Consider the following 27,594-nt stretch of genomic DNA (forward strand, 5'->3'; position numbering starts at 1 on the left):
CGTTTCCTAATACTGTTCTGATGATGCATTGCAGGAAACAGCCAGACTCATTGAACCTAAATTGTCACATTACATGTCAGCTGAGTTGGTTAAACCTCAGACCTGCTACACACACCTGACACTACAGTTTGTAATCTAAAAAAATACAGTTCACAAAGTGTCTGCAACTTTTTATGAAGCATGGGTTAGCAACCTGCAGCTGTTGAAAACACTCATGAACTTCGTATTTATGTGCAGCAGCTGAGCTAACTAAGTATGCTATCGCATGTCATATAAAGTCATCGCATGTTTTCAATTATTCAAGCAAAAGATGCCAAAAAGTGACAAAATCCAGCAAGAATTGCTGCCATGAATTATTGAAATGAAATGTTTGTTTTGAACTGTTTGTCGGGCACAATGGCTGTTTGAGTCAAATCAGGAACATTTTCTTCCTCTCTTTATTCTCCTCCTGATTTATTTTTCAAATCGGTAGCTCCCAGCAATAAATGGACACACCACGTGTTTTAATGCTCATGTTGCGTTCACCATGAAGTCCCAAATTCTCGAGTAGCCCTTAAAGAAGTTGTTACAGGATTCAGACCTCCACTGTTAAGATTGCTGAAATGTGACGACTTCACTGACTGAAATGGGAAATCCCTTTTCTGGCCGTGTCTTTATTAAAACTGTCCTTTGAGCAAAGAGCAAAAGCAAAAATAAGACTACAACGGGCTGAGAAACAGAGTGAAGTCAAACTGTTTCTTTGAGTATCATCACTTCTGCCAGAGGTGGTTTGGACTGAATGAAACACTGAATGACGGGAGCCTTGTTGTCATGGCGACAGAAACAAATGCGCTCTATCAGGGGAAAGTGCTCCCTGCTTCCTTCCCCCCCCTCTTTTCTTCTCCTCACCCCTCCTTTCCTCTTCTTTCCAACAAGCTGCTTTCAATCGAATCTTCTTAGAGGAAAGTCAAGGTTTTCAAGTGAACTTTAAAAGTAAAGATAAAAAAGTATAGTGAAACAGACGACCGGAAATCACAAGGAGGGTTGTCGCTAGTTATTAAATGTTAAATAATAAAACATGCTCCCAGGCCGAAAAGAAGTCTGCCAGTTTAAGACATGTAGGAAGTACCTCTGAAAACATGCAGACTGGAGGTGATGCTACACAATCAACAGCGTGATGGACAGTCGTCTGTGTGTGTTGTTGTTAGCAGTGTAACACAGCAGCGTGAAGGTTGATGAAGAACAGTGTAGCGTGGCAGGCAGCTGGCAGAGGGGCCGCGACTGAGGACTTGCGAGGAAAGCAGCATGACAAGGCACCCATTATAAGGCTGTGCGTGTGTGTGTGTGTGTCTGTGCGTGTGTCTGTGCGTGTGTGCGTGCGTGTGTGTGACTTTCCTGTCTCACAAAACAGCCCACATGAAGTGTCAGCATTGAAAGACCGTCACATATTCAGTTATCAAACTTAAACCGTTTGAACGCGTTGACATTGTGGGCATTCAGAGGCCAGAATGTTGGTTGAAGTTGAAAGTGTATTATTTGTCACCCATTGCTTGCAGTTGTACAGTTTTGAAGCCCGGAGTAGTGTACAGTATAGCTGCTGCCTGCATCATGTTCTGCAGCCACATGTGAACATATTAAGACGACGTGGAGGATGTACGCTGCAGGTGTCGATTCTGGTCGTCGAACGCTAGCGTTAGGGAGCCGACAGGTAACTGTGAACTAAAGTCAACCACGCTTAGTTGTCTATTTTAGCCAAGTGGCCACGAAAAATGAAGCCAAAGTGGAGGTGCAAAATCCTGCAGTTTGTTCGAGGGTCGGCTTGAGGCTGGCTCCACGAACACTCAAAGTCACATACACACCAAATCCCCCCCAAAAAAGCCATTATAAGCTTTAACATGTTAAATGATACCGCCTCAGCTCCGGCTCTCAGCCTGTGCTGAGGCTGAGACATTTCCAGTATCGCGGTGGAACAGATGGCTGACATCACTCGGGCTTTGACCATTAACATTCACTGTTTATGTTTATGATCAGCTTTACTGAAAAAGATCTCAAACTGGTTGATAACACCATACCTTGATTATGAGAGGATTCACTCAGCTAAGTACTTTTCTTTCTCATATGGTTTCATAGCAAGTGGATTTCTTTTTGCAATGAATGCAGACTCCCCTGCTGGCCATTTGAAAGAATGCAGCCTTCACATTCCTCCAATTGCCTTCTCTATTGAAAGACTACATCCTTTCTCTTGTTGTGGTTTTTGTTGATTAGTCTGATTTCTTACGTGTTCCTCTATCAAAGCAGAAGCTGTTGTATTACATGTGATGCTATGGCTCCACTTTAAAATCAATATTATCAATATCCAAAATATGGAAAGACTCCCATTCATCCCCACTGACTGTGAGGAAACAAAGTCGACTAATCACCGAGGGGACAAGTGTGCTAAAAATAGAAATCAGCTGCCTTTGAGCCAAAAGTAAACATCTGCAATGTCTCTTCAGGATTAAAAGAGAGAGCAGATAAGAAAGGACTGATGCTGAAGTCCTTGGTAGGTTGAAGCTGAGGCAGATGCTCTTTGTCCCTGGACTTTTCTTTTGTTGTTAATGAAATTTAAAAAAGTGTTAAATATGGTTATTGAAACTTAACCCCCCCCCCCCCAAAATATGAAGCTTTAAAATAATGAGTTAACTGTAAAGATAATGCTGACCATGTGCTGGTATGTTGCTTTAACTTACTGAACATAAAACAGACGACAAACTCGGACGAGGGTCGCAGCGATCGCTCTGAAATGACACAAGTGACGGAGGAAGAGAGTGAACAGATTTGTACAAACGTGACCTCGGCAGCATGATCGGGTGACAGAATCAGGTTGGATTGTGAGTTAAAACCTCAGATCAGCCGATCGCGGCAGCAGGGAGAGGGTGGAAGTGGGAGAGAGAGAGAGAGAGAGGGGGGGGGGGGGGGGGGGGGGGCGGCGAAAATGGAACGAATGTGTGAGAGAAACAGCCTCCCGTGGACAGGGGATTGAGAATTAGCATGGATGCTACAACACTTACACACACATTGCATGTGGTTCCTCCACTGAACCTGTGACATTCACGCAAAAATCCAGCCTATTTATCTGAATAACCGGTCTTCCTGCTTGAGCTAACACTTTGTTCATTTCTGCTTTGCAAAGCTGGACGGCTCTGTTTGTCTTGCTCTGTGTTTACAGCCTAATAAAACGCCCACCGAGGTTCACTCCAGGTCATTGTAACAATGTTATCGTCAATAATACACACATTATTAACCGCTTTGACCTTTCTGCTCCTCCGACTTTTCCAAAGAGAGTGAGGCAAGCCCTTGTTTTAGAGCACGAATGGGATAAAGATTCAGATTGAAGGTTGAGAGAGAGAGATGTAGCGGGCACAGAGAATCGAAAAGGATGGCGAGAGGCAAAAAAAAAAAAAAAAAAAAGAGGGAAGCATGAGAGGGAGAGGAGTAGAGGTAGGGAGAAGGCCAAAAATAGCTTGTTTTGGTCTCTTCTTGAGCGTCTGCCAGAACCTTCTGTTGCTCCTTTCTTCTATGTGTTACACACACCGGCACCTCGCTTTCTCCAGCGACCAATAGACGCTAACCTCATTCTGCTTCTGTAAAAGTAGCGCCAGCTCTTACGTCTCCACGCAGACATATTTTGGAACTTTTGGAAGTTCCTCTCCTCCTGCCTTTTTTGTCCCTGCCCTTTTGAACGACGACATTTTTTTGAATGAATCGTGTGAAATTGGTTTTGTGCAGATATACGATGTCGTCTGAAAGATTCCATTGGTGCAAGGAGCTGGAGCGAAAGCAGAGCTGTAAATGTGCAGCCGGTTCTCCCTCTGGATCTCAGCTCAGGTTATTAGCGGTGGTGGCAGCAGGCCTGGAGTATAGTCATGCAGAAATCAGTGCATGCAATTGAAGTAAATTCATTCAGCACATCATTTTTTTTTTGTCTATAATACGTGTTTGATGGAGTTGGCTGGTTAACCACAATTGAATCTTGATAAGATGCAGCACTGGCATGGATGAGGTAGACGCTTGTTGCAGCCAGCTGGAAAGCCAACTTTCATATCAATACTCTTTTTTTTCTCCCTGTGACACATCACCATGACGCTGCATCGCATCTAGCTGTCTTTCAAACATATCTCCTTTAATCTGCTGAGATTCACAAAAATGGCCAAAAAATGACTCACCGATCCTCCCTCCCTTCTGATCATCCCTCTTCCTCTTTGGAGCTTTCACTTTCACTTTAAATAAGCTGTTCAGCTCGACCTTTCTTCTGCACCCTCTGTCCTCTCCTTCTGCAGACCCCACTCTCTGGTTAGCTTCAAGCCTTCACAGACAGCAATAAAACATTTTTCTTTTAAATGAGCTCGCTAGGATGCCGTTCAAAAAGTCAAGTTGCTTTAAAAGATGCTCCTCATGGATTTCATCACATCATGACTGTTTTCTGCTTCTTTTCTTTATTTACATTATTTATTTTGTTTTGTTTCTTTTTCTAGGGGATTTTGCTCATCATCTCCCACCACTTCCTCCTCCTCCTCCTCCTCCTCCTCCTCCTCCGCCCGTCTTCCATTCATGAGCAGCGTGGCTGAGTTTATACAGCGGCAGCCATGGATGACAAGGGCTCAGTGGGGAAGATAAGCGTGTCTTCAGACTCAGTGTCCACTCTCAACAGTGAGGACTTTGTCCTCGTGTCCCGGCTGGGGGACGAGACCCCCTCCTCCACTAATAATGGTAGTGATGACGAAAAGACAGGACTGAAGGTAAGGACGGTTGGTGTAGGTATGGATGCAGGCACAAAGGGATAGAAAGGAAACTTCATGGGTGCACGGGTCAAAGTGTAGCGCTCCTGAGCAGAAGCTAGCTCGCTAACAATAATATCTGGACTGCGAGATTAGTTTGATTGTGACTACACAACAACACAACGGCGACGTTCACGCCATGACGCAGACAACGGACAGCGACGTGGTGCTGAAACAAAGCGGTGTCACGACAGCAGCAGTTAGCACCAGAATCTCCTCCTCTTAAGTCTTTTGCCTCCCAGAAAAAAAAAAAAAAAATAGCACAAGATGTGCTGGTACTGAACGTTTTTCAGTACCAGCACAGTTTTACTACAGAATACAGAAGGTGAGAGCAATAGGAGTGAGGGAGGAGCTGATACACTGCACAGACATTGACAACCTCCCAGACCTCACTGTGCACACAGATTTATAAACGTCGTGCACGGCTGCACGCACACAGTTCAGGAAAGCCGCCCCTTCATAGATGGGAGATTTGCAAACCGCGGGTACGAATTTCCCCCGTGTAGCCGCATCGTACTGTACAGGTTTAAAAAAAAAACAATTAAAGCGCTGAACATGAGGTGGGGCGAGGCGACTTCTCGGTCAGTAGTGATAATGGCCTACCGTGTTCACGGTGAGCTTAATAATATCACCGTGACAACCCCATCTGAATCTATTGATACTTATGTTATAACATCCTTATGGATACAAATATTTCCTCGAGAAGAATAAACAATAAGTATGGTGCTTCACAGATTATAAAGAGAAACTTGGAAATCAGTGATTATTCACAAGAGGCCCAGAGCGCACTGTGGGCTACATGTTGTCGTTTCATCTAGCCAAATGTCTCGGACGGCTTTTTATTGCCAAGTACATTTACAAATAAAAGGAATTTGTCTTGGTGTTATTGGTGTGAAAAACAGAAGAACGAAAAAAACGAGGCTAAAATAACAAGTGCTTAAATAAAATAAAACCATAATGCCAGTGCCATAATGAAGTTCCCAGCACGAGGCCTTGATAATCACACTTTGCTCCCTCAAAGGTGAAACATTGGTGTCCCGGCGTGACGTTTCACGTTGCATCACGTTGATGGGCACAGTGTGTAAACACACAGACTCAGAGATGATCCGTCCTGCCTGCTCCGGCGTTACTCATAGCCAACTTCCCCCCCCATCACGCCTCTGTGGCGACCTCTGACGGCGCATCGGTGGAGAAATGACTCTGCCCATTTTATTTTGAACCCAAAATTAGAATGAACCAATAATTTTTTTTTTTCAAACAAAACAAAAGTAATAATGTCCTATAAAGAGTAGGCAGAAGTAAAACTTCTATATTCCCGGCCCCATCACATCAGCGCGCCTGTAAGAAAGCTCTGCATAGATTGACTGTAGTTCAGGGGTCACACTCACATGCTAAGTGTCACACTAACCAGGAGGTTAATCACCTTTGTTTTAACCGCATTCTCACTTAAACTTCCTGAAGTTGGTTTACCTGTGGTTTCTAAGATGTGTGTGTTTTTTTTTCTCACTCTTTACTCACACTAAAGAAGCTCTTTAATTCCTAAAACACTCCATTTTTGTGAAAAGTCTTGAAGAATTACTTTTGTTTTTCTGAGTTTTCTGATTGTCATTTGTTGGTATATTCAGTGTTTCCTCTGGGTTGGAGTTGTAGCAGCTGTGCTGAAGTGGAACCAGGTTTTAGTTGCGTGCAATTTTTTTCAAATTCTTGTCAGTAAAATAGTTATTAGTATTATTTCATGTAAGTGGCAAAACTAACATCCTTAGAAATCCAAAAGTTAGTGGAAAATTTAAGAAACTTGAACTGAAACCTGAACCACTTTGCCCTGGTTTGTCAGTGCTTCCTAATTTTAGGAAAATGTTCTAATCTACAGTCAATCAAATTCCCTGTTAGTATATACTATATATGCTATTTCACCATAATATGTGACACACAATGTCCTCTCCTCTCTTGTCCTCTCCTCTCCTCCTCTTCTGTCTTGTCCTCTCCTCTCCTCTCTTGTCCCCTCCCCTCCTCTCATCCTCTCTTCTCCTCTCCTCCCTTGTCCCTACCTCTCCTCTCCTCTCCTCTCTTCCTCTCCTCTCCTCCTCTTCTGTCTTGTCCTCTCCTCTCTTGATCCCTCCCCTCCTCTCCTCTCCTCTCCTCCTCTTCTGTCTTGTCCTCTCCTCTCCTCATTATAATGTTTCCTTTTTAATATATTCATTGAAGTAGCTTCCTTGTATGTTCAACGGTGTCCATCAGTTCTGTCCCTGCGTTGGTTTGTAAAGACATTGTTGTTGTAATGTTGTGAAGTAACCAGCAGAGGGAGCTAGCAGAACACGGAAGTTGTATTTACTGTGGCTAGGACAACACAGCGCTTCCTCTTGTCACCTGCTGCGCTTGGAGGCAGCAGTCTTGAGCACAGAGTCTGTTGGATCACATCACGTGTTTTGATCGAGATGAGGGATCAGTTTCTTGCAGCAAAGCTGTGGTGATCTCCACGGACAAAAAACAGCACCACCTCAAACAAACCTTTTGTTTTTCTATGTATACGACGGTTCAGTCCCTCCATTCACTGACACTCAACCATCCACTTATTATGTTTTGGTTTCTGTGCATATTTCCCTCCCAGTCCACCCATCCAGTCAGAGAGGAGTCAGTGTGTCTAAACTTGTTGTTTGTTATGCAGGTGATTTCTGAGGAAGGGGTCAGCTTTAAGGTCAGTCTCTTCTCTCACTATCTTTTCCTGTCCTCCTCTTCTATCTGTCTTCCCTCTCTGGACAGTATCTATTTACTTTCTCTCTTTCTGTGATGTGATTCCGTGGTGATTGTGTCTGTGATTACTTGTACTCGATGTATTTTTGCCGGCTGTTGAGTGATAGCTTGGTTAGCATCTATAAAAGATAGACGTAGTTGAACCCAATAGTTGTATCTTACCGAGGCTTTTTTTTTTTTTTTTTTTCACTACCTTTATAAGGCTCACTTTAAGTGAATAGTTATGCAGTTTTGTCAGATGTGTGACTTTAGATATAGAACTGATAGGTATCCGCTTTGAATAATTATGAACGAGCACGAGTTGCATATTTTGCCGGTGTGCAGAATCCACTCTGCTACAGATGATTGCTTTTGTCTAACAGCAATGAATCGCCCACAAATCCTTTTCAGGAACAGATAGTCATTTTGGCTGACAATAGGGGAAGCCTACTTGGTTAAATATGTGTTGTGTTCAGTGCAGCAGGGCCATCTGCAGCTGCAGGAAAATGCTTTGCCTCCTTTTGTGGCATCTCAGGATTTATCCAGATTAAGTCTGGTGATTGTCTTTTTTTATTTTTTATTTTTTTTATATCAATAAGCTCAAACAGTTAGTGTTGGCATGGCTCTTTGAATGTGTTGACACGTATACTCACATACCTACTAATCACTACCATGGTATGAAATGTAATAAAAACACAGCTCTGCATGTCAAAAAAATGGAACAGACAATCGTTTCCCTGAAATCACTTGAAATTAATTGTAAGATCACCGTTCAAGGCAAAGAACCTGCAAAATGTTAGAAACTATAAAACTGAATTTTGCATTTTGAATTTTTGCATTAAAAAAAACAACATATTAAACGTTTTTTTGGTAACAGTCCATATTTGTTGTTCGTGAACTTTTGCTGCTTTGTTTCTTAGTTTTTTTTCCTGCTCCTTGATGTGGTTGTGCCTCTTTCTTTGTGTGTGGTGTGTGTGTTACCTCTCCTGTGTGTATGTGTTTGTGTATGTGTGTGTTTGTGTGTGTGTGTGTGTTCATGTATGAATCAGATTGTGGGCAATGGAAGTGAGCAGCAGCTCCAGAGGGAGTTAGAGGATGTCCTCATGGACCCATCGGTAGCTGACACTGGGCTCGGATCAGAAGCAGGGATGGACAACTTGGGCGTCGGCGACCACGTCCTTCTGCCCACGACTGCGTCACCTGTCCCTCTGGGCACAGACCCTCTGAGCGCACCAACGCCGACCAAGCTCGAGATGGTGCTTCCTGTTCAGACGGCTCAGGAGAGTGAGCTGAATGAGAGGTCGTACCGAGGTGAGACGCGGCGTGGCTTCTCTCGTCGTTCTTGTGTTTTTGTAAGACATTAAAGGTTTTCGTCATTAAACCAAATCCTTCAAGATGATACCTCTCCTCCCCTTACAGGCGATGAATCCTCATCAGAGGGCAGTCCTTGCAGCCCCATCCCAGACGAGGACAGTGTTGTGTTCAGCCAGCTGACGTATCTTGGGTGTGCCTCGGTCAACGCTCCCCGCAGTGAGGTGGAGGCCCTCCGTATGATGAGCATCCTCAGAGGGCAGTGCCAAGTCCCTCTGGATGTCACACTGTCTGTGCCAGGCGTGTCTGAAGGCACTGTCAGGTAAAGGAAGGAACATATGGATCATGAGTTCCACCTTTCCCAGATTAGTCTGGGCCTCTTTATGCATATGAAGAATGTAAGTGGTCACATGTCATCTACATCTCACGTACACATTTAAATGATGTTTTACATTCATCCCAACAGGTTGCTGGACCCTCATGCAAACACAGAGATCGCCAACTATCCGATCTATAAGATTCTGTTCTGTGTGCGGGGCCATGACGGCACAGCAGAGAGCGACTGCTTTGCCTTCACTGAGAGCCACTACAACGCCGAGATCTTCCGGATCCACGTGTTCCGCTGTCAAATCCAAGAAGCGGTGAGGCTTCCGGAATAACTTCATGATACTTTTCCGTCAAACAGACGGACTCGCAGCTTTATGATTCTGTCTTCAAAAACAAATCATTCTTGCTGTTCACGCCGGGCACTGACAGACCCCTTCCTAAAACCTTTTCAGTATTAATAATGGGGGGATGAATTCCACTGTTCTGTAAGGTGCCAAATTACTTGAAAGTGTGAAGTTCACATTGAGGCATGTGCAGTCTGGGTTTTGATAGATTAAGTGGATATGAAAGCCTTTTTGTTACTTTACCCCTGAACTTCTTTACTGGGAACAAAGGCTTTAGTTTTACCACCCAGCTGCTTCCAAAGAGAATAAGAACATAGAGCGTAACCTGTTTCAGTAGAAATATGGGCCCTGACTTGTGCTTTACATCAGAGTGTAATCATTCTGTCGATTGAGCACAAGATCACATCCATTAAATCACTGTAACGTTGCTGCAGTTTGAAAAGTGAACCAAAGGGGGGAGCAAAATGTTCAAGTGTTTGTCAGAGTCTCCCACTCGAGTTCATACATGTTCACACACTCGTGTTGGCTGACCTTGTCTTCAATTATTGATCCCCATGCAGCATGTCTGTCACGGTTCAGTGTGGGAGCTCCCTCTGTGCTCCCAGAGGCATTCTGTCATGCACTTCAGGCTACAATATGTTCTGTGCGCTTTACATAAAGACAAATCTCTACAGCCACCTTTTACAGGCAAGAGGAGAGGAAATGGTCATCGTTTTGATGCTGTAGGTTCAACAGAAATGTCCCCCCCAAAAAAAGTCGACACATAGAAAGGAGGTGAAAGTGTCGGCTCGATGTTCAGTGACCTGATTCCTCACTCGTGGAAGCACTCTTCCTTCAGCGTCAGTGAGAGCCCCACCAGACAGACGCTTCTAAATCAGACCCACGTCGGACCACTCCTCAGTATCTAGACGCCCCTGTCTGAAACACACACACACACACACACACACACACACACACACACACACACACACACACACACACACACACACACACACACACACTGATCCTACTACACTTTCTTACCTAGTAACTGGAAATATGTGTCTGTGTTTCCTCCTTTATTCTCCACTTCCACAGTCTACCTCTCGTCCCCGCCTCTCTTTGTCCTTCTGAACCGTCCAGACAACAAACCAGTCTACAATGCTTTGAGTTTTTTTTTTTTTAATTTTTAGGTTCTGTCATTATCACGATAAGAGGAGAGGGAGTTGGTTTGATGTGTTCTTCAAAAAGGGCTGCTCTAGATGGCAGCTAACACAACCTTAAGAGCAACTTTAAACAACCTTAAAAGCTCTTTAACACGTGTGTGTGTGTGTGTGTCAATTACATTTAAAACTGTGCTTTTAAAATCTATCAACATTGACTACGTTTACATGCACACACCATATTCCTATTCAGGTCCATATTCGGATATTCTGAAAAAGGTGTTTACATGCTCAGCAGACTGAACTTCTGGAATATTCCCGCCTCGTTTTCTCTCTCTCGTCACTCGCAACACACCACCCACACACATGCACACTGAGCTTCTTCACAGACAGACATGTGCTACCTGTACAACAAAATCCTTGAAGTGGCACATTCAGGAGCATATTCCAACTAACGCATTTACATGACCAAATACTTGTGCCGATACAGGCATTTGCCAGGGTTTTAATAATCAGAAAAATTAGCATAATCGGTTTATGACAATTAGAAAAAGGTGTTTACATGACTCCTACGCAATCATAATATTGTCATTATTCTGATTAATACAGGAATATGGTGTGCATGTAAACATAGTCAATCTAGCTGTACCAAAAGATGCACACTATACGATACTATAATACCTAATTATAAATGTTTAAATTTTAAATTGTAATAAATGTGTACACACAATAAACTTTACCATTCATAAGTTAACTTATGGCAGGACTTTACATCTGGACTGGAACTTTTTGATGCCTTATTTACCTCAGCTGTCAGAACTGACTAGAAAAGGGATATACAAGCTCCAATCCGGTCACCATCAAGTGACCCAATTAAATAATGAAATTGTGAGTGACAGCAAAAGTATTACCGTATGTGTACACATTGTTTACAGAATACTAACATTTAAAAAAAAAGAAAGGAAAAGAAGCTGAAGGTAAAGTGAGTTGGCTTCTTTGCAGATTTTGTAATCATACACTTCTTAAGGAGGTTCTGCTGTATTTCTGTCTCTAAACAGATGTGTTGAGTTGGAAGCAGATCTGTTCCCACACACAGTACACTACCTTCTTTGTCCTACTCTGCCTCCCGTGGGCCGAACCTCCCAGTCAGGTGCACTTAGATTCAAATCAGCCGAACTCTAATAGAACGGCTTCGCTCGAGTCATTTTAGCGACAAACACAAATTAGGTCACATGTTTAAAAATATAACTTGAGCGTTGCAAATAGATTGTTGCCGTGATATTAGGTCATTTCTTTCAAAGACTTGTGTCAGTCAGTTTTTAAAGACAATGGTGCCAAGTAAGAAACAATACAATATCCTGTAGGGGAAGTAAAAACAATATAAGGCGTAATAAGTTCCAGATCTTAAAAAGCTGCACATTTTTCAGATAAAGCCTGATTCCAAAACCAAATTGTGTTATGCAATTACCTTTCATAAGAGCTCTGAGAGTTAAAGCAGTAGTGTTTAAATGTGTCCTCTGCGGATTTGTAAAACTGCACATTATAAGGCTGAACACATTTGTGAGTAAAGCGTATCAACTGTCCTGTTTCAGAAGGAATGAATTTATTTGAGCACAGTTTAGTTTGAAGTATTTAAGAGGCAGGAGAGGTTTACCTCACATGCTCTGCAGAGGAACAAAGAAACAGACCTTTCCTGGTCTCCCTGTAAATCACCAGATGGTTAATTTACATATTGTTAATTACCTTTGTTAAAGAATAGAGTATTTGCCTGATATTTAAACATACAAATGTATGACCACCACTGTTACACTGTGAGTCTGTGGGAAACCGGCTGTATGTAAGCTGCAGACTGACCGGCTGCTGAAGGTTATTCTAGCCCTGAAGGTTATGAAATATACTCTATAAATGTACTATATAGATAAATATACTATACTCATCACTTGCCAGGTTGGTATTTTTGCTGCACATGTCTCTGTGCGGATAGAGCTCCTTCACTGTTCTGTAGACTTTTGAAAGTGGTCGGTGTTGGCTCCAGGATCGATTTGGAGCTGCAGAAAACAACAATTCTATTGTTTATTTAACCATAAACTATGAACACAGGGGGGTTACCCCCCATCAAACTCTGCTTATTCCCCGTCTCTTCTATCCAGCCCCACATTGTTTCTCAATAAATCAACCCCCTGCGATGCCCTAACATGCCTCTACTGTCCCAAGAACATAACAAAGGCTTTGTGTGGAGAGGTTAGAAGCTGCTTCAAATTCTGGCCTGTGGAAAAAGTAAAAGGGGGAAAAAAAGCGCGTTGTTATTTATTGATAACAGCAATTTCCCCACACCATCTCTCAGTCACTGACCCCCCCAGGCTCTGCTGTTTACCAGAAGAAGAGATGATCCAAAAACCACTGTGCTGTGGGCCTCCAGTTGGGGGAACACTCTGTTTGTTATCGCACACACATGTCTGTGTTGGAATAATCACAAATACAATAGAATACTTCATCATGACTGTGAGCGCAGCCAACACATCTAAAGTCTTGTTGGAGGAAAATAACATTAGGTAAATACAAATACATCATCACCACCCAGTTTGTCAAAGTTGGCAGTCTTAACGCTGCCTCCCACACACCCCACTCAAAAACACAGAAAAACCTCCTCACTGGAGCTCAAGAATCAAAGTGGCTTTAGTTTTTCCACACTGTCAATTGTAAAGTATTTATGATATTACTAACACTGAGATTGGTGGATGTCAAAACCTAAATAAATACTAATACGTATGCAGGTAGTTCTAGAACTTGCTGGCTATCTCAAAGCGGACACACTCTCTCTCCTTCCATGAAGCTAAGCTAGCTCGTTCTCTCTTAAGCCTAAGGGCCACATAGTAAGGATGGTGGTTTATACATGGGACCCACTCAGAAACGTCAACATAGAATTGTACTGACGTACTGATCAAGCGATCGAGAGCCTATGGGTTACTTTGCACACCCCATGTACTGAGGCTATAGCCGACTATACTGTGGGTTCGAGTCCTGCCCGGGCCCTTTGCTTCACGTCATCGCCGATTCTGTCCTCCCAGTATTTCCTGTCAAGTCACCAATTTACATATTCACCAGGTGCTGTACTTGGAACTCTCGTGTTCATCGTGAAAAAATGCGTCTGACGAGGGTCGATGGATGTTTAATGATTAGGGCGTAGTGGCCGTCTCCAATTTCTGACAGTACAGTATTGACCTCAGTTTTACAACGTCCAACTAAATATATTCTACACTATAATTGTTGTCTTTTACCTCTCTCCTGCAGGTGAGTAGGATACTGTACAGCTTTGCCACAGCATTTCGGAGGTCAGCTAAGAAGGCAATCCTGTCATCTCAGCAGACTGCCCCTCTCACACCTGACAGCGACTTGTTTACCTTTACTGTCAGCCTGGAAATCAAGGAGGATGATGGGAAGGGCACTTTCAGGTGAGACATGGTGTACATGCAAACGTGTTGTCTTGCAGTTTGAGATGAGACCGTTGTGCCCTGTTTTTTTTTCTTCTTTTTTTTCAGTCATTTGCAGTGATAGTTGAAGCGTCCCATTTTAACAATAACAATATCAATGCTCAATTTTTTGTTTGTATTGCACCAATTATTTACAACAACATTTATGTCAAGAGTTTTCTCACTGTATTAGCAATTAGCAACACACACACACACACACACACACACACACACACACCTTTAAACCAAATTACCCACAACACATACATAGAGATACAGGCAGAACTAATTTAGTTGTATTATACTTTTTTTTTTTGAATGTTGGCACCATTTCCAGAGCTGACAGTGTTTTGGGAAACATACTAGTGAAATTAAAATCATGCTAATTTGAATCACACTTTTGTTTTCAAATTCATAATTCAAAATAAAATAAAGTTGTGTTTTTCCAATTCAAGGATTCCTGAAACTTTAGACTTAGATTTTCTGCTCCTTTTGTATCACTGATTGAATTCTGTGTTCTATATTCCGAAGCTGCCGCTTGAGTCTCCAGTTTATTTGGTAAACAAATCAAAACAAACAATCCAAAAATAGGCCTGAGATTATTTTTAGCCAGCACACATTTCCTGCTCATTAGCTCTCGGGTTGATTATGTTAGTGTGCTGAATGCAGAGAAATCAGCTTCACATGCTAACACTCGTGGACTGTTTACTGGGTTAAAAAAAGAAAGATAAAAAAGTATGACTGTGAACTGTAGACCATCTGTAGTGGTGTACTTCAGAAGAATAATTCGATTACCTCTTTGTGCATTGTGTTCTTAAAGAAGCCAGAAGGAGTCAGTTAAGTGAAGCTGTATCTTTTACTTTACTTAAGTCTGTTCAGACTCAGGCCTGATATCATTTCAGCTTCCACGTGTCTGCACTCAATTCCAACTTGATCGATAAACGGAAGAATCTCTATGCGGGTTAGGATGTCTTCAATGTTTGCTCAGGAATTTCTGTCAGCAACGGTTGATTCCTGTTCCTGTGTCCAACTCTGCTTTCAGAGCAGGAAAGAGAACCAGGACCAGGAGTGCTTTTATTATGATAAATGGAGCTATTAGGAACACTAACAGTCAGGTTTTCACCTTACAGTAGGCTTACATACGGTTTCTAAAGGCAGTAAATCTACCTTACAGTGTCACTGTTAAACATATCACTGTGTCTGCTCTGTAATTCCACTCTGCTTCTGTGACATTCTCGCTTTTTTTGTTGCGTCAGTGAAAGTTTTTTTTCTGTAAGACTGTGGGTAATATCTATTTCCTTCACATTTTCAGTGCTGTAGCAAAGGACAAGGACAAGCAGAGCTTCAAGCTGCGTGCAGGAATGGACAAGAAAATAGTCATTTATGTCCAGCAGACGTGCAACAAGGAACTGGCTATTGAGAGGTAAAATAAAGAAAACGCCGGCACATATTCACACACACACACACTCACAGGATGGCTCCTGAATAGCCTTAGAATAAAATCCTTCCTAAATACTAGAAATAAAGCTGCAGCATCCTATGCTGATCCGTTAACACTGTGATGAAATACAAACACCTAAAGACATAATAATGAAAATGTGATATTTTTTATTTATTTTTTAAATTCAGCCAACTGAGTGACTCAGTAAATGTATATCCACGCAAACCTCTATTTGCTACTGTTCCCATGTGTTTGCTTAGACATGACTAAACAGTGGAAACACCCAGCTGTAATCGACAAACACACAATGTTTCGCATCCGTGTGTCGGCTCCTGTTAGCTTGAAAGTGTTCCCGACGCAGCTCTCAGATGGTTATTAATGTTAGCGTCTCTTCTCCACCGTCTAATAAATCGCTTAAGACGTAAACATTCCATCACCTTTTTGTGGACTTCCATTTTCACAGTGGTTTGTTATTGTTTGATGAATCCCAGAAAAGGTAAGACTTGAAGTGCTGTGTTGAATATTTCAGATGATCTGGTCTGTGTTAGAGGATCAGTCCAGGAAGCTATTTGCGGTCTTAAGTGATGGTTAACAACTGGTTTTACTCCATCGGGAGATTTATTGTTCTGTGTCTGGTTCCCCGCTCTTGCTCTGCTTCTTTTTTTTTTCTCTCTCACCATTTTCTTATGTAACCTCATTTATTTCACTTCTCTTTCCCCTCCAACTCGCCTCTCTTTGTGTATGTGTGCCTTTGTTTGTTTTCATGTATGTGTTGAGCGCTTTCATGTGTGTCTCCTCTCTCCAGGTGTTTCGGTCTCCTGCTCAGCCCCGGGAAAAATGTCAAGAACAGTGACATGCACCTGCTGGACCTGGTGAGTGATTATTTTCATTGCATGTATGAATGTGTATGGTGTCCACATTCATTTGTGTGCGTGCGTGTGTGCTTGTTAACTTCTCCCAACACTTGCCCCTTCAGGAGTCAATGGGAAAGAGCTCCGATGGGAAGTCTTACATCATCACAGGAAGTTGGAACCCCAACACGCCTCAGTTCCAGGCTGTGAACGAGGAAACGCCCAAAGGTAACCGTGATTTGAACAGTTATTATTTCCTCGTTGAATATTTCACCGATTTAGATTAGATGGTTTCCCTCTTTGTAAAGACGTTCACACTGAAGTATTCATGGAAACTGAAGTATGATGTCCCGCTGTCATCGGTGTTTTCTGCAGGTGGTGAAAAGAAGGGAAACAGTCACTTGAAATAACATCCCAGTGTTTTCTTGTTTTTTCCAGATAAGTTCATGTACATGACGACAGCGGTGGACCTCGTGATCACAGAGGTGGAAGAGCCGGTGCGTTTTCTGCTGGAGACCAGGGTCAGGGTGTGCGCCCCAAACGACAGGCTCTTTTGGCCTTTCAGCAAACGCAACTACACCGAGACCTTCTACCTTAAGCTACGACAGGTCAGGGCACAATGTCTGCGCAGGATCAAACCAATTCAGATAATGTGGCTTCTCTTTTTTTTTTTTCCCTGTAAAATATTGTTGCAGTTTTTGTTTTGTTTTTTCTTTTTTAAAAGGTCAGATGTTGCAACCATAAAGTTGTTCTGAGGTGTTCTCCGTGCGTCTCTCCTCAGATGGAGCGTAAGGAGCGCAAGAGTCCCGCGTCCGACACACTTTATGAGGTGGTGAGTTTGGAGAGTGAGACAGAGAGGGAGAAACGGAAGACCACGGCGAGTCCCGGCATCCTGCCCTCAGGGCCGGGTAGCACGGTTCCTTCGCCACCTGAGGATGATGAAGAGGAAGGTGATTGGATGCTGTCTTAGGTTGTTTTTTTTTTTTTTTTCGTTTTTTTTACACATGGTCTCTTCTTATTGGATTTCACATTTTAATAAAGGTACACAATAAAGAAGAACTACATACATATGATATTTGAAATCAAATCCCTGGTAGAGCTAAGGACATTGTTTCTTTCATTTGAGCAATATGAAAATGATTCTGTTGAAATGTGAGCACGGAGCAGAGCAGGAGACGCCTGACTGAATCACATGAAAACCATTTGATGCTTTTCAAACAGTTATTGCAGATCACAATCACATCAGATAAACAATCCAAATAGATGCTTAATGAATCAGTTTACTTTCACTCTGAAGCACCGATCTATTGTGACGACCTCGTCAAAGACTGAAATCTGGGAAAAAACTGGCACACATCCACCCCACAACAATGACTGTAAAAGTGATACAGAGCAGCAGAATAGAATTGAACAAATCCAACTGAAGCAAACACACCTTCTTAAATATGCGTACTCATATATTTAGTGTTTTGTGGTTCTTTGCATTAAGGATGTAAAGCTCTTCCCGTGAGGCTGTACCTGATGTAGACTTGTGGCCTGCAGGAGTAAAAATCATGTGTGAGATCAGACACGGAACAGTTTGTTCTGTATTCTCACAGAGTACTTAGCTCCCAGCGCTGTGTCCTAGTGCCTGCGTGTGTGTGCCTGCGTGTGTGTGTGTGTGTGTGTGTGTGTGTGTGTGTGTGTGTGTGTGTGTGTGTGTGTGTGTGTGTGTGTGTGTGTGTGTGTGTGTGTGTGTGTGTGTGTGTGTGTGTGTGTGTGTGTGAGAAAGTGAGCGGTATGGCAGGTCTAATACCTTAGGTACTTTTTGTATCTGACTGTGTGTTCGACTTTGATCTGCTGGCTTTGAGGCACATGTTGGACTCACTCTTTGGACTTCTTTTCCTTTGACTGCTACTTCACTGTTATTATGAATATTTAGATTCCACAGTACTTTGAGAACACGTTTGGACACAGAAAAGTAGATGATCAAATGTTACACCTGGGTATAGATTTGGTTCATCAAATAGAAGCATAACTAGCTGAGAGAGCTACAAACATTTCACAATGCATCTTAGAATAAAGGGTCTTCAGGTGGAGACCAATTGTTGTTTACTTAACTCCCTTAAATCATTCTTGTTATCACAGACTGGATAACAAGACCTGGAGAATCACCTCGTCTGTTGTTTATTGTGTCCAGATAATGATGAGCCGTTACTCAGTGGGTCTGGAGATGTTTCCAAGGAGTGTGCAGAGAAGATTCTGGAGACCTGGGGAGACTTACTATCCAAGTGGTAGGTCTTTGTTGCCTTGTTACACCCCGTCCTTCCACTCCGTTCGCAGATACGATGATCGCTGTCAAACTCCTCATACGCACACCAATAATGAGCGTGTGTGTGTGTGTGTGTGTGTGTGTGTGTGTGTGTGTGTGTGTGTGTGTGTGTGTGTGTGTGTGTGTGTGTGTGTGTGTGTGTGTGTGTGTGTGTGTGTGTGTGTGTGTGTGTGTGTGTGTGTGTGTGTGTGTGTGTGTGTGTGTGTGTGTGTGTGTGTGTGTGTGTGTGGTGTATTTGAAAGAAAAAGCTGCAGGCAGGAGTTCCTGATAAGCAGCTTATTAAGATGGCTTCCCTCTTCCATTACTGCATTTGTTTTTAATCAAAAGCTTGTGACGAATGGAATAAACACTGGCCAGACTTTTATAAGCGACAACCACCTTAAACACACAACACACACACACACACACACACACACACACACACACACACACACACACTTGCTCCCTGTATGTTGTCCTTTGTTTTTCGAGCATGTTGTACACATAAATCATTTGTTGTACCTTATATGTGTCGGTTGGATTAAATCTTTCTTTTCTTTTCTTTTTTTCATTACGTGCTACATGTAGTGTATCCTGTCATGAAACCAGAACACATTTTTTGGAGGTATTTTTCTCACTTCTCACAAAAAACAAAAAAAAACAAAACACTTCTAAAAGAAAGGGATCATAAGACCAACCTTTCATAAGACTTGGCTTTGTGCAAACGATAACTGTGTTCGAGCCAGAGTGTTGCGTTGTTGCATGGGATGTCGCACTCTGGGAGCGAAGAGAGGCCAATCACAGAAAGCCCTTTACAATTTAATGCCCCTCAGGACCAGGCCTGGCCTTGCTAACGTCACATGCACACACAAACACACACAAACACACACACACACACACACACACACACACACACACACACACACACACACACACAATACTTTTGTTTCTCTTCTTAGTCTCAACAGAAAATGCCACATATTGCATAACCTGACGCCTGTAACAAAGCAAACAAGCAAGCAGAAAATAGAGAGGGATGCATTGAGAACGGGGGGAAAAGTGAGAGAATCATCAGGGCTTTCTCCGTCAGCTCCAGTCAGGGATTGTTGGATTTTTAAGGTCCAGCTGTGCCCTCCAAGTTCATCATCCTTTCACCCTTAAGGTTCATATTACTATGGATACAGTCTAAACTACTTTCTGAGGAAGTTTGAGTGTTTCTCCAACTGTTAAGATGAGGGAGGGAAATCATTAAAATGTCTCTTGTGTGCTCCTGCAAATGTTTTGTTTTTTCAGCTCATTGTCTTCCATTGTCTTTTTTTTTTCTTTTCTTCCCATCCTGCTAAAAATAGTGCCGCGTTAAATAAAGCAATAGGGCTGTTCAAATCAGGAGGAGAGGTGGCGTGATTAAGCGGAAAAAGAATGTAAAGAATAAATCACACTTTCCCTGTACAAGAATAGCACATTTCAGTATGTGATAGATTGTATCCCCTGTTTGAAGTGGAAATGGAAATGTAAAAAAGAAAAAAAAGAAAAGGAGATTGCTCTGCATTGAACTGATTCTACCTGTGCTATTAGGTGACATATCTCCTCATTGACAGGATTTTGGCCAAGCCGAGCATCTGTGGAGATGATGAGGGCTCTTTTTGGACACAGTGCAGAGCAAATGAAAGCTTGTTGTGGATAGATTGTGTTATGCAGGTTTGCCTGATACATCCACGTGGATTGGAGAAGCACAACTCCTTTTTAAAGGAGCATTGTTGAAGGCTCTTATGATTGACACCTGGTAGACATCACACCAAATGAAGTTGACGCTCACTCTTCGTCTTCTTCCTTCCCTCAGGCACACAAACCTATCAGTGCGTCCTCGGCAGCTGCCAGCCCTGGTGCGGAGCGGCATACCTGAAGCTCTGCGCGGGGAGGTGTGGCAGCTCCTGGCAGGCTGCCATAACAATGACCACCAGGTAGAAGAGTACCGCACTCTTATCACAAAGGTAAGACCACAGTTAAAGCACTGCCTCTGTCAAGATGGTCCGCTCAAACGAAATCTCCATGATCACCTTGTGATTTAGTGTTTGGAAAAGCTTCTTTTATTGCATGACTCATATACCCAAGATAAATCTTTGTACTTCTACTTTTAGGCCGGGTTATTTATTGATTTCATTTCGGTGCTGGGATCGTGCTCGCCGTAGCATTTTTGTTGCTGTGATCGTCCTTGGCCATGATTCTTGTTGAGGTGTACTTTTTTTTTTCTTCTTTTTTTTTTTGAAGTGCACCTCAGGGCCCCTGATGCTTCTGTCTCATAAGTTTTACTCTCATGTGGTTCAAACTTGTGATGGTAACCACAGTCATACCAGCTGATTACTTTTAGATTATGTAAGTGAAAAATATTAATAGGTCCTTATAAAAGAAATGCATCACATGTTTATGTACTATTAGACATTATCAATCCTTTTTTCTAATACTTAAAGGTCAGACTTTCCAACTCTTGAGGTGTTATATTGGTTTTATAAGTAGCTTAATTATAGCCGCTTGTCCTCATTGTAGCTCTGCCTGTTTGCCTCTACTCTACATAACTGTATCTTCATGGATGTACAGAAACGACAGCAGGCTTTTTGTTACAGTGGAGGTCCGTCTGTGTGGCCATGCGTGTAAAGATCAGAGGAGACTTGCTATCCTCGCTGTGGATGGTTAGCCCCCCTGTGGGCTGAGAACAGTGTGTAGTGTATGCTGCCACGCTGTCCACTGTTCTTATGTAAAGGCAACATCCCCGGGCGGGCAGCAAGCTGGGTCCCAGGTGGTGACAAGATGTTGGTGTTGCCCTTTCTTCCTCCCCACTTGCTCAGCTCTCTCTCTCTCTCTCTCTCTCTCTCTCTCTCTCTGTCTTTTTGTTTTCATTCTTTCAGAATGCATTTACCTCTTTTTCTACCTCTGCCTTTTCCTGTACATTATTTTTGTGTCGCATTTCTGACATGCGTTGACGGTCAATTTGGGTACTTCAGGTTTCGTAAAAGAACGGAGAATAAACTCTGTTTTTCTGTTAACACGAATGGTATGAATGGAATCCCAGCTTTCCCTCAGACAACAATAACAGTGGATCACAATGCCTGTGTATTGACAGTCGCTGGACAGAAACCTGGTTTGGAATTTATTGCAGAAGCACTAAAACATTCCCGATTTGTACATCAGCCAACAAACACACAGAGAGAAGTGTGGAGAACACGTGCAGACATATCTGACTGTTGGAGGATTTAGTTTTTTTTTTTTTTTCTATTATGTTTAATCAGAGAAAAAACTCGGAATGATAGCCAAAAAAAAAACTTTATGTACGGTGAATGTTTTATTTAGCACAACATTTAGTGGGCACAGCTGGAAGATTTTTTTTTTTTTTTTTTTTTATAAATCCAAACTTAGACACAAAGGGTCTTGTAAACAGGAACTGTTCTCAAACACAAAAAATAAATAATTGAACATAAATGTTACATAACAGAAATAGCCTAATGGTACCTCTGAATTGTCAGTCAGTGTGGCTGTTTCTAATTAAAGCGTATCTTCTAATCTACTATTTTCTTTCCCTATTTCAGCTGCAGTTTAAATATTTGTACATACCATACTCATGTGCCAGATCCTCATTTCTTTTGTGTGCTTTATCTGTCCAGCCTGTGTTTGTGTGTATCTCTTTGTGTTGCAATACACTGTATGCACATCATGTTCTAGCTAGTGCCCTCCTTTGTACCCTTTTATCCTTGTAACCCTTGTAGAACGGGCTGTTCGTCCACACGTGAATGCAGGGCATTGATGGAAGTGGAAGCCGGGCTGTAGGTCTCAGACATTGGACCTCTTCCTTTCCTTTTTTTCAGCCCTAATGAATTTTCAAACATGAGGGTCCCTGCCAAGTACTTGGAGTCCCTTTCTAACTCTGAATGCAGTCTCATTAACACTCCACCAGTAACTAATTAAGTCATTAGGCTTTGTTAGCTATGGCCCACATTTTGCATTAGCTGCGTACATTATAGTGAGTAGAAGCAGGGGTCACTACCTTGAACAAGAAATACATGGTTGATGCAGCAGACTGGTCCAGTGCAGGTGGATTTAAATCAGGGAGACGAGTTTTAAAGATGGTGCAACATGTTGGCGGGTCACACTTAATTATTTTGCAAACAATATAAAAGCATAAAGCTGCCTCGGGACAATAGACGGTAACTAGCATGCTTTAATCTGGCATCTTGTAGAGCTTGTAATCGTTACAGCTGTTCATTAAGATGCTCTGTCCCTGACAAATAAGTAAATAGTCCCAGCCTTCAGGAGAAGCAAACCACAGGCGCTCTATTTTGGAAGCGCTTCTTGTACCATTGGTTGAAATTCTAACCAACAACCCCAACAGCAATCAATGAAGGAAATGCTCGGGAGGAAAAAAGGGGAAATCGGATAGCTCTCGGCTTCCATCTGAAAAACGTTTGGATGACCTGCCTTCTCACCTGTGTGCCGTGATACTTCTCCAGATGGATACTTATCAGTCCTAGTTTAGTCTGGAAGTTTTCACTTTCAGTGTTGTGTTACTCATCTCTGATTGTTGCTCAACCTTTAAAGACGGACACATATGGAGGTTATTGTTTTGTTTATATTAAAAGCTGGTGTGTGGTGGAAATGTTTGACATTGAATGATATTAAGGTCAGGATCGTATGAGCTTCCTTATTAAATGATAGTCCAGACATTTTTTTTTTCTCTTTATCTGTAGATTTTTTTCTTTATTGGTAATGTGATTTTTGCACAACTTTTATATAAAGATGGATGACACATCGCATATTCATCCCATTGTAGTATACTATAGTGAAGCCAAACTGGCCGGGGGGCTAACACATTGCCCTGGTGACATTATTAGGAGCCATCGCTGCAAATACACTCTGCCATGTTATTGATGCTCTGCCCCTTCCACTAACCAACACATTTATCTTACAGATACAGTCGGAAAGATCCCTCCAGTCACCGCAGTAAAAAAGCAGAACACATGCATGTGTCGGTGTTAAAGCAGACACTCATGGTTATGTAAAGTTTAATGACGATTATGTCAGTATTTTTCTCACCGTTCCTCCTCTGCTCAACTTGACCAGAGCACACAGCGCTGCAGATTCTGAATTTGTCAACAGAGCCGCAAATCATGGTATTTTATCCCCTTTTTTATGAACATGAAATGAGTTATTTCAACTAGAAATAACGTGGACACTATGACTGCAAAAACCATATTTAAAAAAAATGTGTCTGAAGTGCATTTAAATTTTCTAGTTTGACTCATTTACCATATTTTAACTAGCAGAGAGGCGGAGCTTATGACCCATACTGTCCCCAGTCAAATGGACGAGTGTTACATCTTTTGGCTTCACTTCTGGGCGGCTGTCATGCCGTCCATCTTTTTACACAGTCTGTGGGGTTTTTAAATGAGCAGTAGTCAAGGAGTAAAGATGATTTAAAATAAGGATTAAAGATAATATAGTAAGAACTTGAGAGACAATAATATGAGCACACTGAGCACAACGGATTTAATAGCAAAGTGGGTGATGATTGACTGAGTCCCGTGTGGAACCATGGATCACTTCGTAATTATTATCACGTTGTTGTGGGTGTGACAAAGAGTGATGTCAAGTTATGTAAGTGGTAAAAAGAAAAACACTTTATCTTCATTTTGTTTGATCGTTTCCCAAAAGAAAAGTGTTCAGAGGCCTGGTGTTGGGAACTATAAAAAAACATACTGTAATAAAATCAAAGTATAACACAGTAAATGTGAGTTTACTTAGAAGAACTTCGCACGGTTCAGCACTTACGGAGTTGTCGTTGAGCTGTTGAGATTCTACTTCGCTGGTGTGTTTGAAAGCAGTTTAAGAAGATACTTGGAGACCTCTCACCCCGCGATTACCGTCATGATACGATACAAAACAATACGATATGATATGATACACTTTATTGTCCCCTTGAGGAAATGTTGTCGTGGAATCAAAGTGTTGTCAAACATTCAACTGCTTCCACCAGAATCAACCATTCAAGACAATAGAAAAAAAAACCCCATCAAAATATTCATTCACATCCAACCTCAAAGTCTTGTCTTCAGTTTAACAGGTTGTCTCGGTGTAGGAGCTAACCTGTCTGATTCTTTTTATCATGGATGAAAGCAGGGGTATGATCTCCTGCAGACCGAGGATCCACCATCATCTCCTCTGTTTTTAATGACATTTTCTACTGCTAATGTAGTTAGCATCAAACCACTGACCCAAATGAGGGTCAGAATGTGAGACATTGTTCCTGTAGTGGGTATATGAAGACACACACAGATGTCTCAAACACATGCTGAGCCTGTATCCTGTGGAGAGTCAAAACAAGCGCTCCTAACTTATCCGTCTGCCTACCTGACCCCTGTGCTGCCTCTTTCTGTCCGTCTGTCTTTATAATCGTTTTCATTTGTGCACGCTCGTCTCCCGCGAAAACCTGTTTGTGCTCTGGTCAGCGAGCCTGTCTCTCTGCCTCTTCCCGTCTGCCCCGATGGATTCTGTTTTGTCACACTTTGTCTGCTTGCTTCTTTCTCGCTCCTCTCACGCTGTCTTTTCCGACTGACGTGTACACTTCATTCCTTTCCCGTCTGTCTCTCTGTACCGGAGGTTTCTGTGTGCAATGCTGTTCTGACTTCTGCCGGGCAGAAATGGAAAGACTTCACTGTGGAGCCAGTGTCCCACATTAAACAATACACAGTGAAAGCCAGAAGGTTCAGACAGTCAGATGAAGAATTTAGAAGTTATCTTTGGAGGTCAATATAAACTGGCTGCATTTTTTTTTTCCTGGAATCTTATCTTATTTTTCCACAGTTATGTTTTTGTGTTGACTAAATAGCAACGCTCACCACAATGACCTGATTCGTTACTTTATGTACTTGCTCGAGGCTCATCTCACCAATATCAATCTCATGGATTGTCATTGGACATAAATGACGTTCTTTTGGCTGAACAGTTCTTTGAAAGTCCTTTCATTTCCAAACCTAGCAGGCATTTCTTTCGTTATGAAATGAAAGTTACTCAAATGGGACATCCGCCCAGCAGTATCTTTTATGTTTTCATTATCACGCTGATAAAAAGGTTGGCACAGTGTGAGTGTTTATTTTTACTTTTATATGAAAACAGAACACAATTGTCAGGATTATGAGCAACGAGCCGGGTGGTGTTAATTTTTTTTTTTTTTTTTTTTTTTTAAATAATCAGATAGAATTCAGCCCCCCTGTGGGCACCCTGAAGTTTCACTTTTTAAGGCCTAAACCGAACTTGTATCACATGTTTGGGTTCTGTACAGAGTGTTGTGGTATATAGGTGAAAATCCAAAACATGACCAACAAGGTATTCACTGTAATCCACCTCATAAATATTGCAGGAGGGTGTCGGTGCCTTTCCTGCATGTTCTCTCTCTCACTCTCTCTCTCTCTCTCCTCTCTCTCTCTCTCTCTCTCTCTCTCTCTCTCTCTCTCTCTCTCTCTCTCTCTCTCTCTCTCTCTCTCTCTCTCTCTCTCTCTCTCTCTCTCTCTCTCTCTCTCTCTCTCTCTCTCTCTCTCTCTCTCTCTCTCTCTCTCTCTCTCTCTCTCTCTCTCTCTCTCTCTCTCTCTCTCCACCCACATGCATCCTCAGCCTTAACTACAGTTATAGAAGCCTGCGTCTCTTGAGATCCAGCAGACACACACACCTTGTTCAAAATGAATTGTGCAGCCCCCTTCAGCAAATCTTTAAGTTTAACAAAAGCTCATCTGATATGAATATAACGCAAATATCGAGACTTGACGACCATTAGATGACATAATTCCACCACACAAAATATCTTGATCCTATTCTGTATCGATTTTTTTCCTCCATCTCTGGTATTTAAGATTTTTTAACATTTTCAAAGCTCATATGACACAAAGAACATGTTTCTGTAAATCACTGCAAAAATTCTAAAGTCCATGTCCCTGAGGAGAGGTAAAAAATACTGTTATTGAAATGATAAAAATACATTTGATTTAAAGGCCCCTTTAAAGCACTCAAGGTCAGTTGGTTTCTGATTTGATGATGTTGTTTTTTATATTTTTTAATGGTGATAAACAATAGATTCATTTAAAAGAAGACTCAACAGTATGAAACTCATTGTCTCTAATTTGAGTAATCATCAGCTTTTTTCTCCCATAAAATCTGATTATTTTTTTTAATAAAAGTTTAGGGGCGAGTCAGCTAAAGTGAGCGTGACCTTCAAGTGTTTGAAGTCTGCGAGTAAGCACAAGTGAGACAGCTCGCAGGACGGAGTTGTTCTCAGCTGTGCAACCAGGTGACGATACATCACGCTCTTCCTCTTTCCTCACTCTCACAGCCACAGTTTTCTTCCTTCAGTTTTGCCCCTGCTCTATCCCCCCCCCCACCACCACCATCTTTCCCTCGTCTCATCTTTGAAGAGCTCTGTGCTTCCTCTCACTCCCTTCCTCGTGCTTTTTCTCCCATTCCTCCACTTCTCCCAACCCCTTTTTTTTTTTCTCGTCGTCGCTACTGTCGTCTATTTTTAGCTCCTCGTGTGGTGGGCAGAGGAGGTGCGTGAAAGCATGGGAGTGTGTCTGGGTTGCGGGGGAGAAAGGTGCAGCCTGGTGTGCGTGTGTGGGTAATGTTTGGGTCTCCATCACGCTACATCAAACTGCCCTGCACGAGACACACACTGCAGTCTTCATAAAGTCATTAGGATGCAGCACGTAACCTGACGGGGATTACTACCCACTGAAATGTCTAATTTTAGCGACTGAGTAATTAAATATAATCATCATCATGTGATTAAAAAAAAACAAAAAACATGGTTGGTTGTTATTCCTGCACATATTCAGCAGGATCTTTCAGAATTGCTGAAAG

General features: G+C 42.3%; 1 protein-coding gene across 5 annotated transcripts in view; it reads left to right on the top strand.

Moving 5' to 3' along the window:
- Nucleotides 1-27,594, top strand: part of rabgap1 (RAB GTPase activating protein 1) — a 67,743-nt gene that overhangs the window by 3,929 nt on the left and 36,220 nt on the right. For 2 of the 5 annotated variants that reach the window (XM_079364254.1, XM_079364255.1), the window contains exons 2-14: nt 4,494-4,757; nt 7,462-7,491; nt 8,576-8,837; nt 8,946-9,159; nt 9,304-9,478; nt 13,942-14,102; nt 15,433-15,543; nt 16,367-16,433; nt 16,538-16,640; nt 16,851-17,020; nt 17,194-17,362; nt 18,592-18,685; nt 20,543-20,693. In XM_079364254.1, coding sequence (XP_079220380.1) covers nt 4,605-4,757; nt 7,462-7,491; nt 8,576-8,837; nt 8,946-9,159; nt 9,304-9,478; nt 13,942-14,102; nt 15,433-15,543; nt 16,367-16,433; nt 16,538-16,640; nt 16,851-17,020; nt 17,194-17,362; nt 18,592-18,685; nt 20,543-20,693 — 1,860 coding nt within the window. In that variant the 5' untranslated portion in view covers nt 4,494-4,604. The remainder of the gene's footprint in view (nt 1-4,493; nt 4,758-7,461; nt 7,492-8,575; nt 8,838-8,945; nt 9,160-9,303; nt 9,479-13,941; nt 14,103-15,432; nt 15,544-16,366; nt 16,434-16,537; nt 16,641-16,850; nt 17,021-17,193; nt 17,363-18,591; nt 18,686-20,542; nt 20,694-27,594) is intronic. The other 3 variants (XM_079364256.1, XM_079364258.1, XM_079364257.1) reach the window with 2 other exon arrangements.

This window comes from Symphodus melops (genome assembly GCF_947650265.1).
Source record: "Symphodus melops genome assembly, chromosome: 16".
Lineage (NCBI taxonomy): Eukaryota > Metazoa > Chordata > Actinopteri > Labriformes > Labridae > Symphodus > Symphodus melops.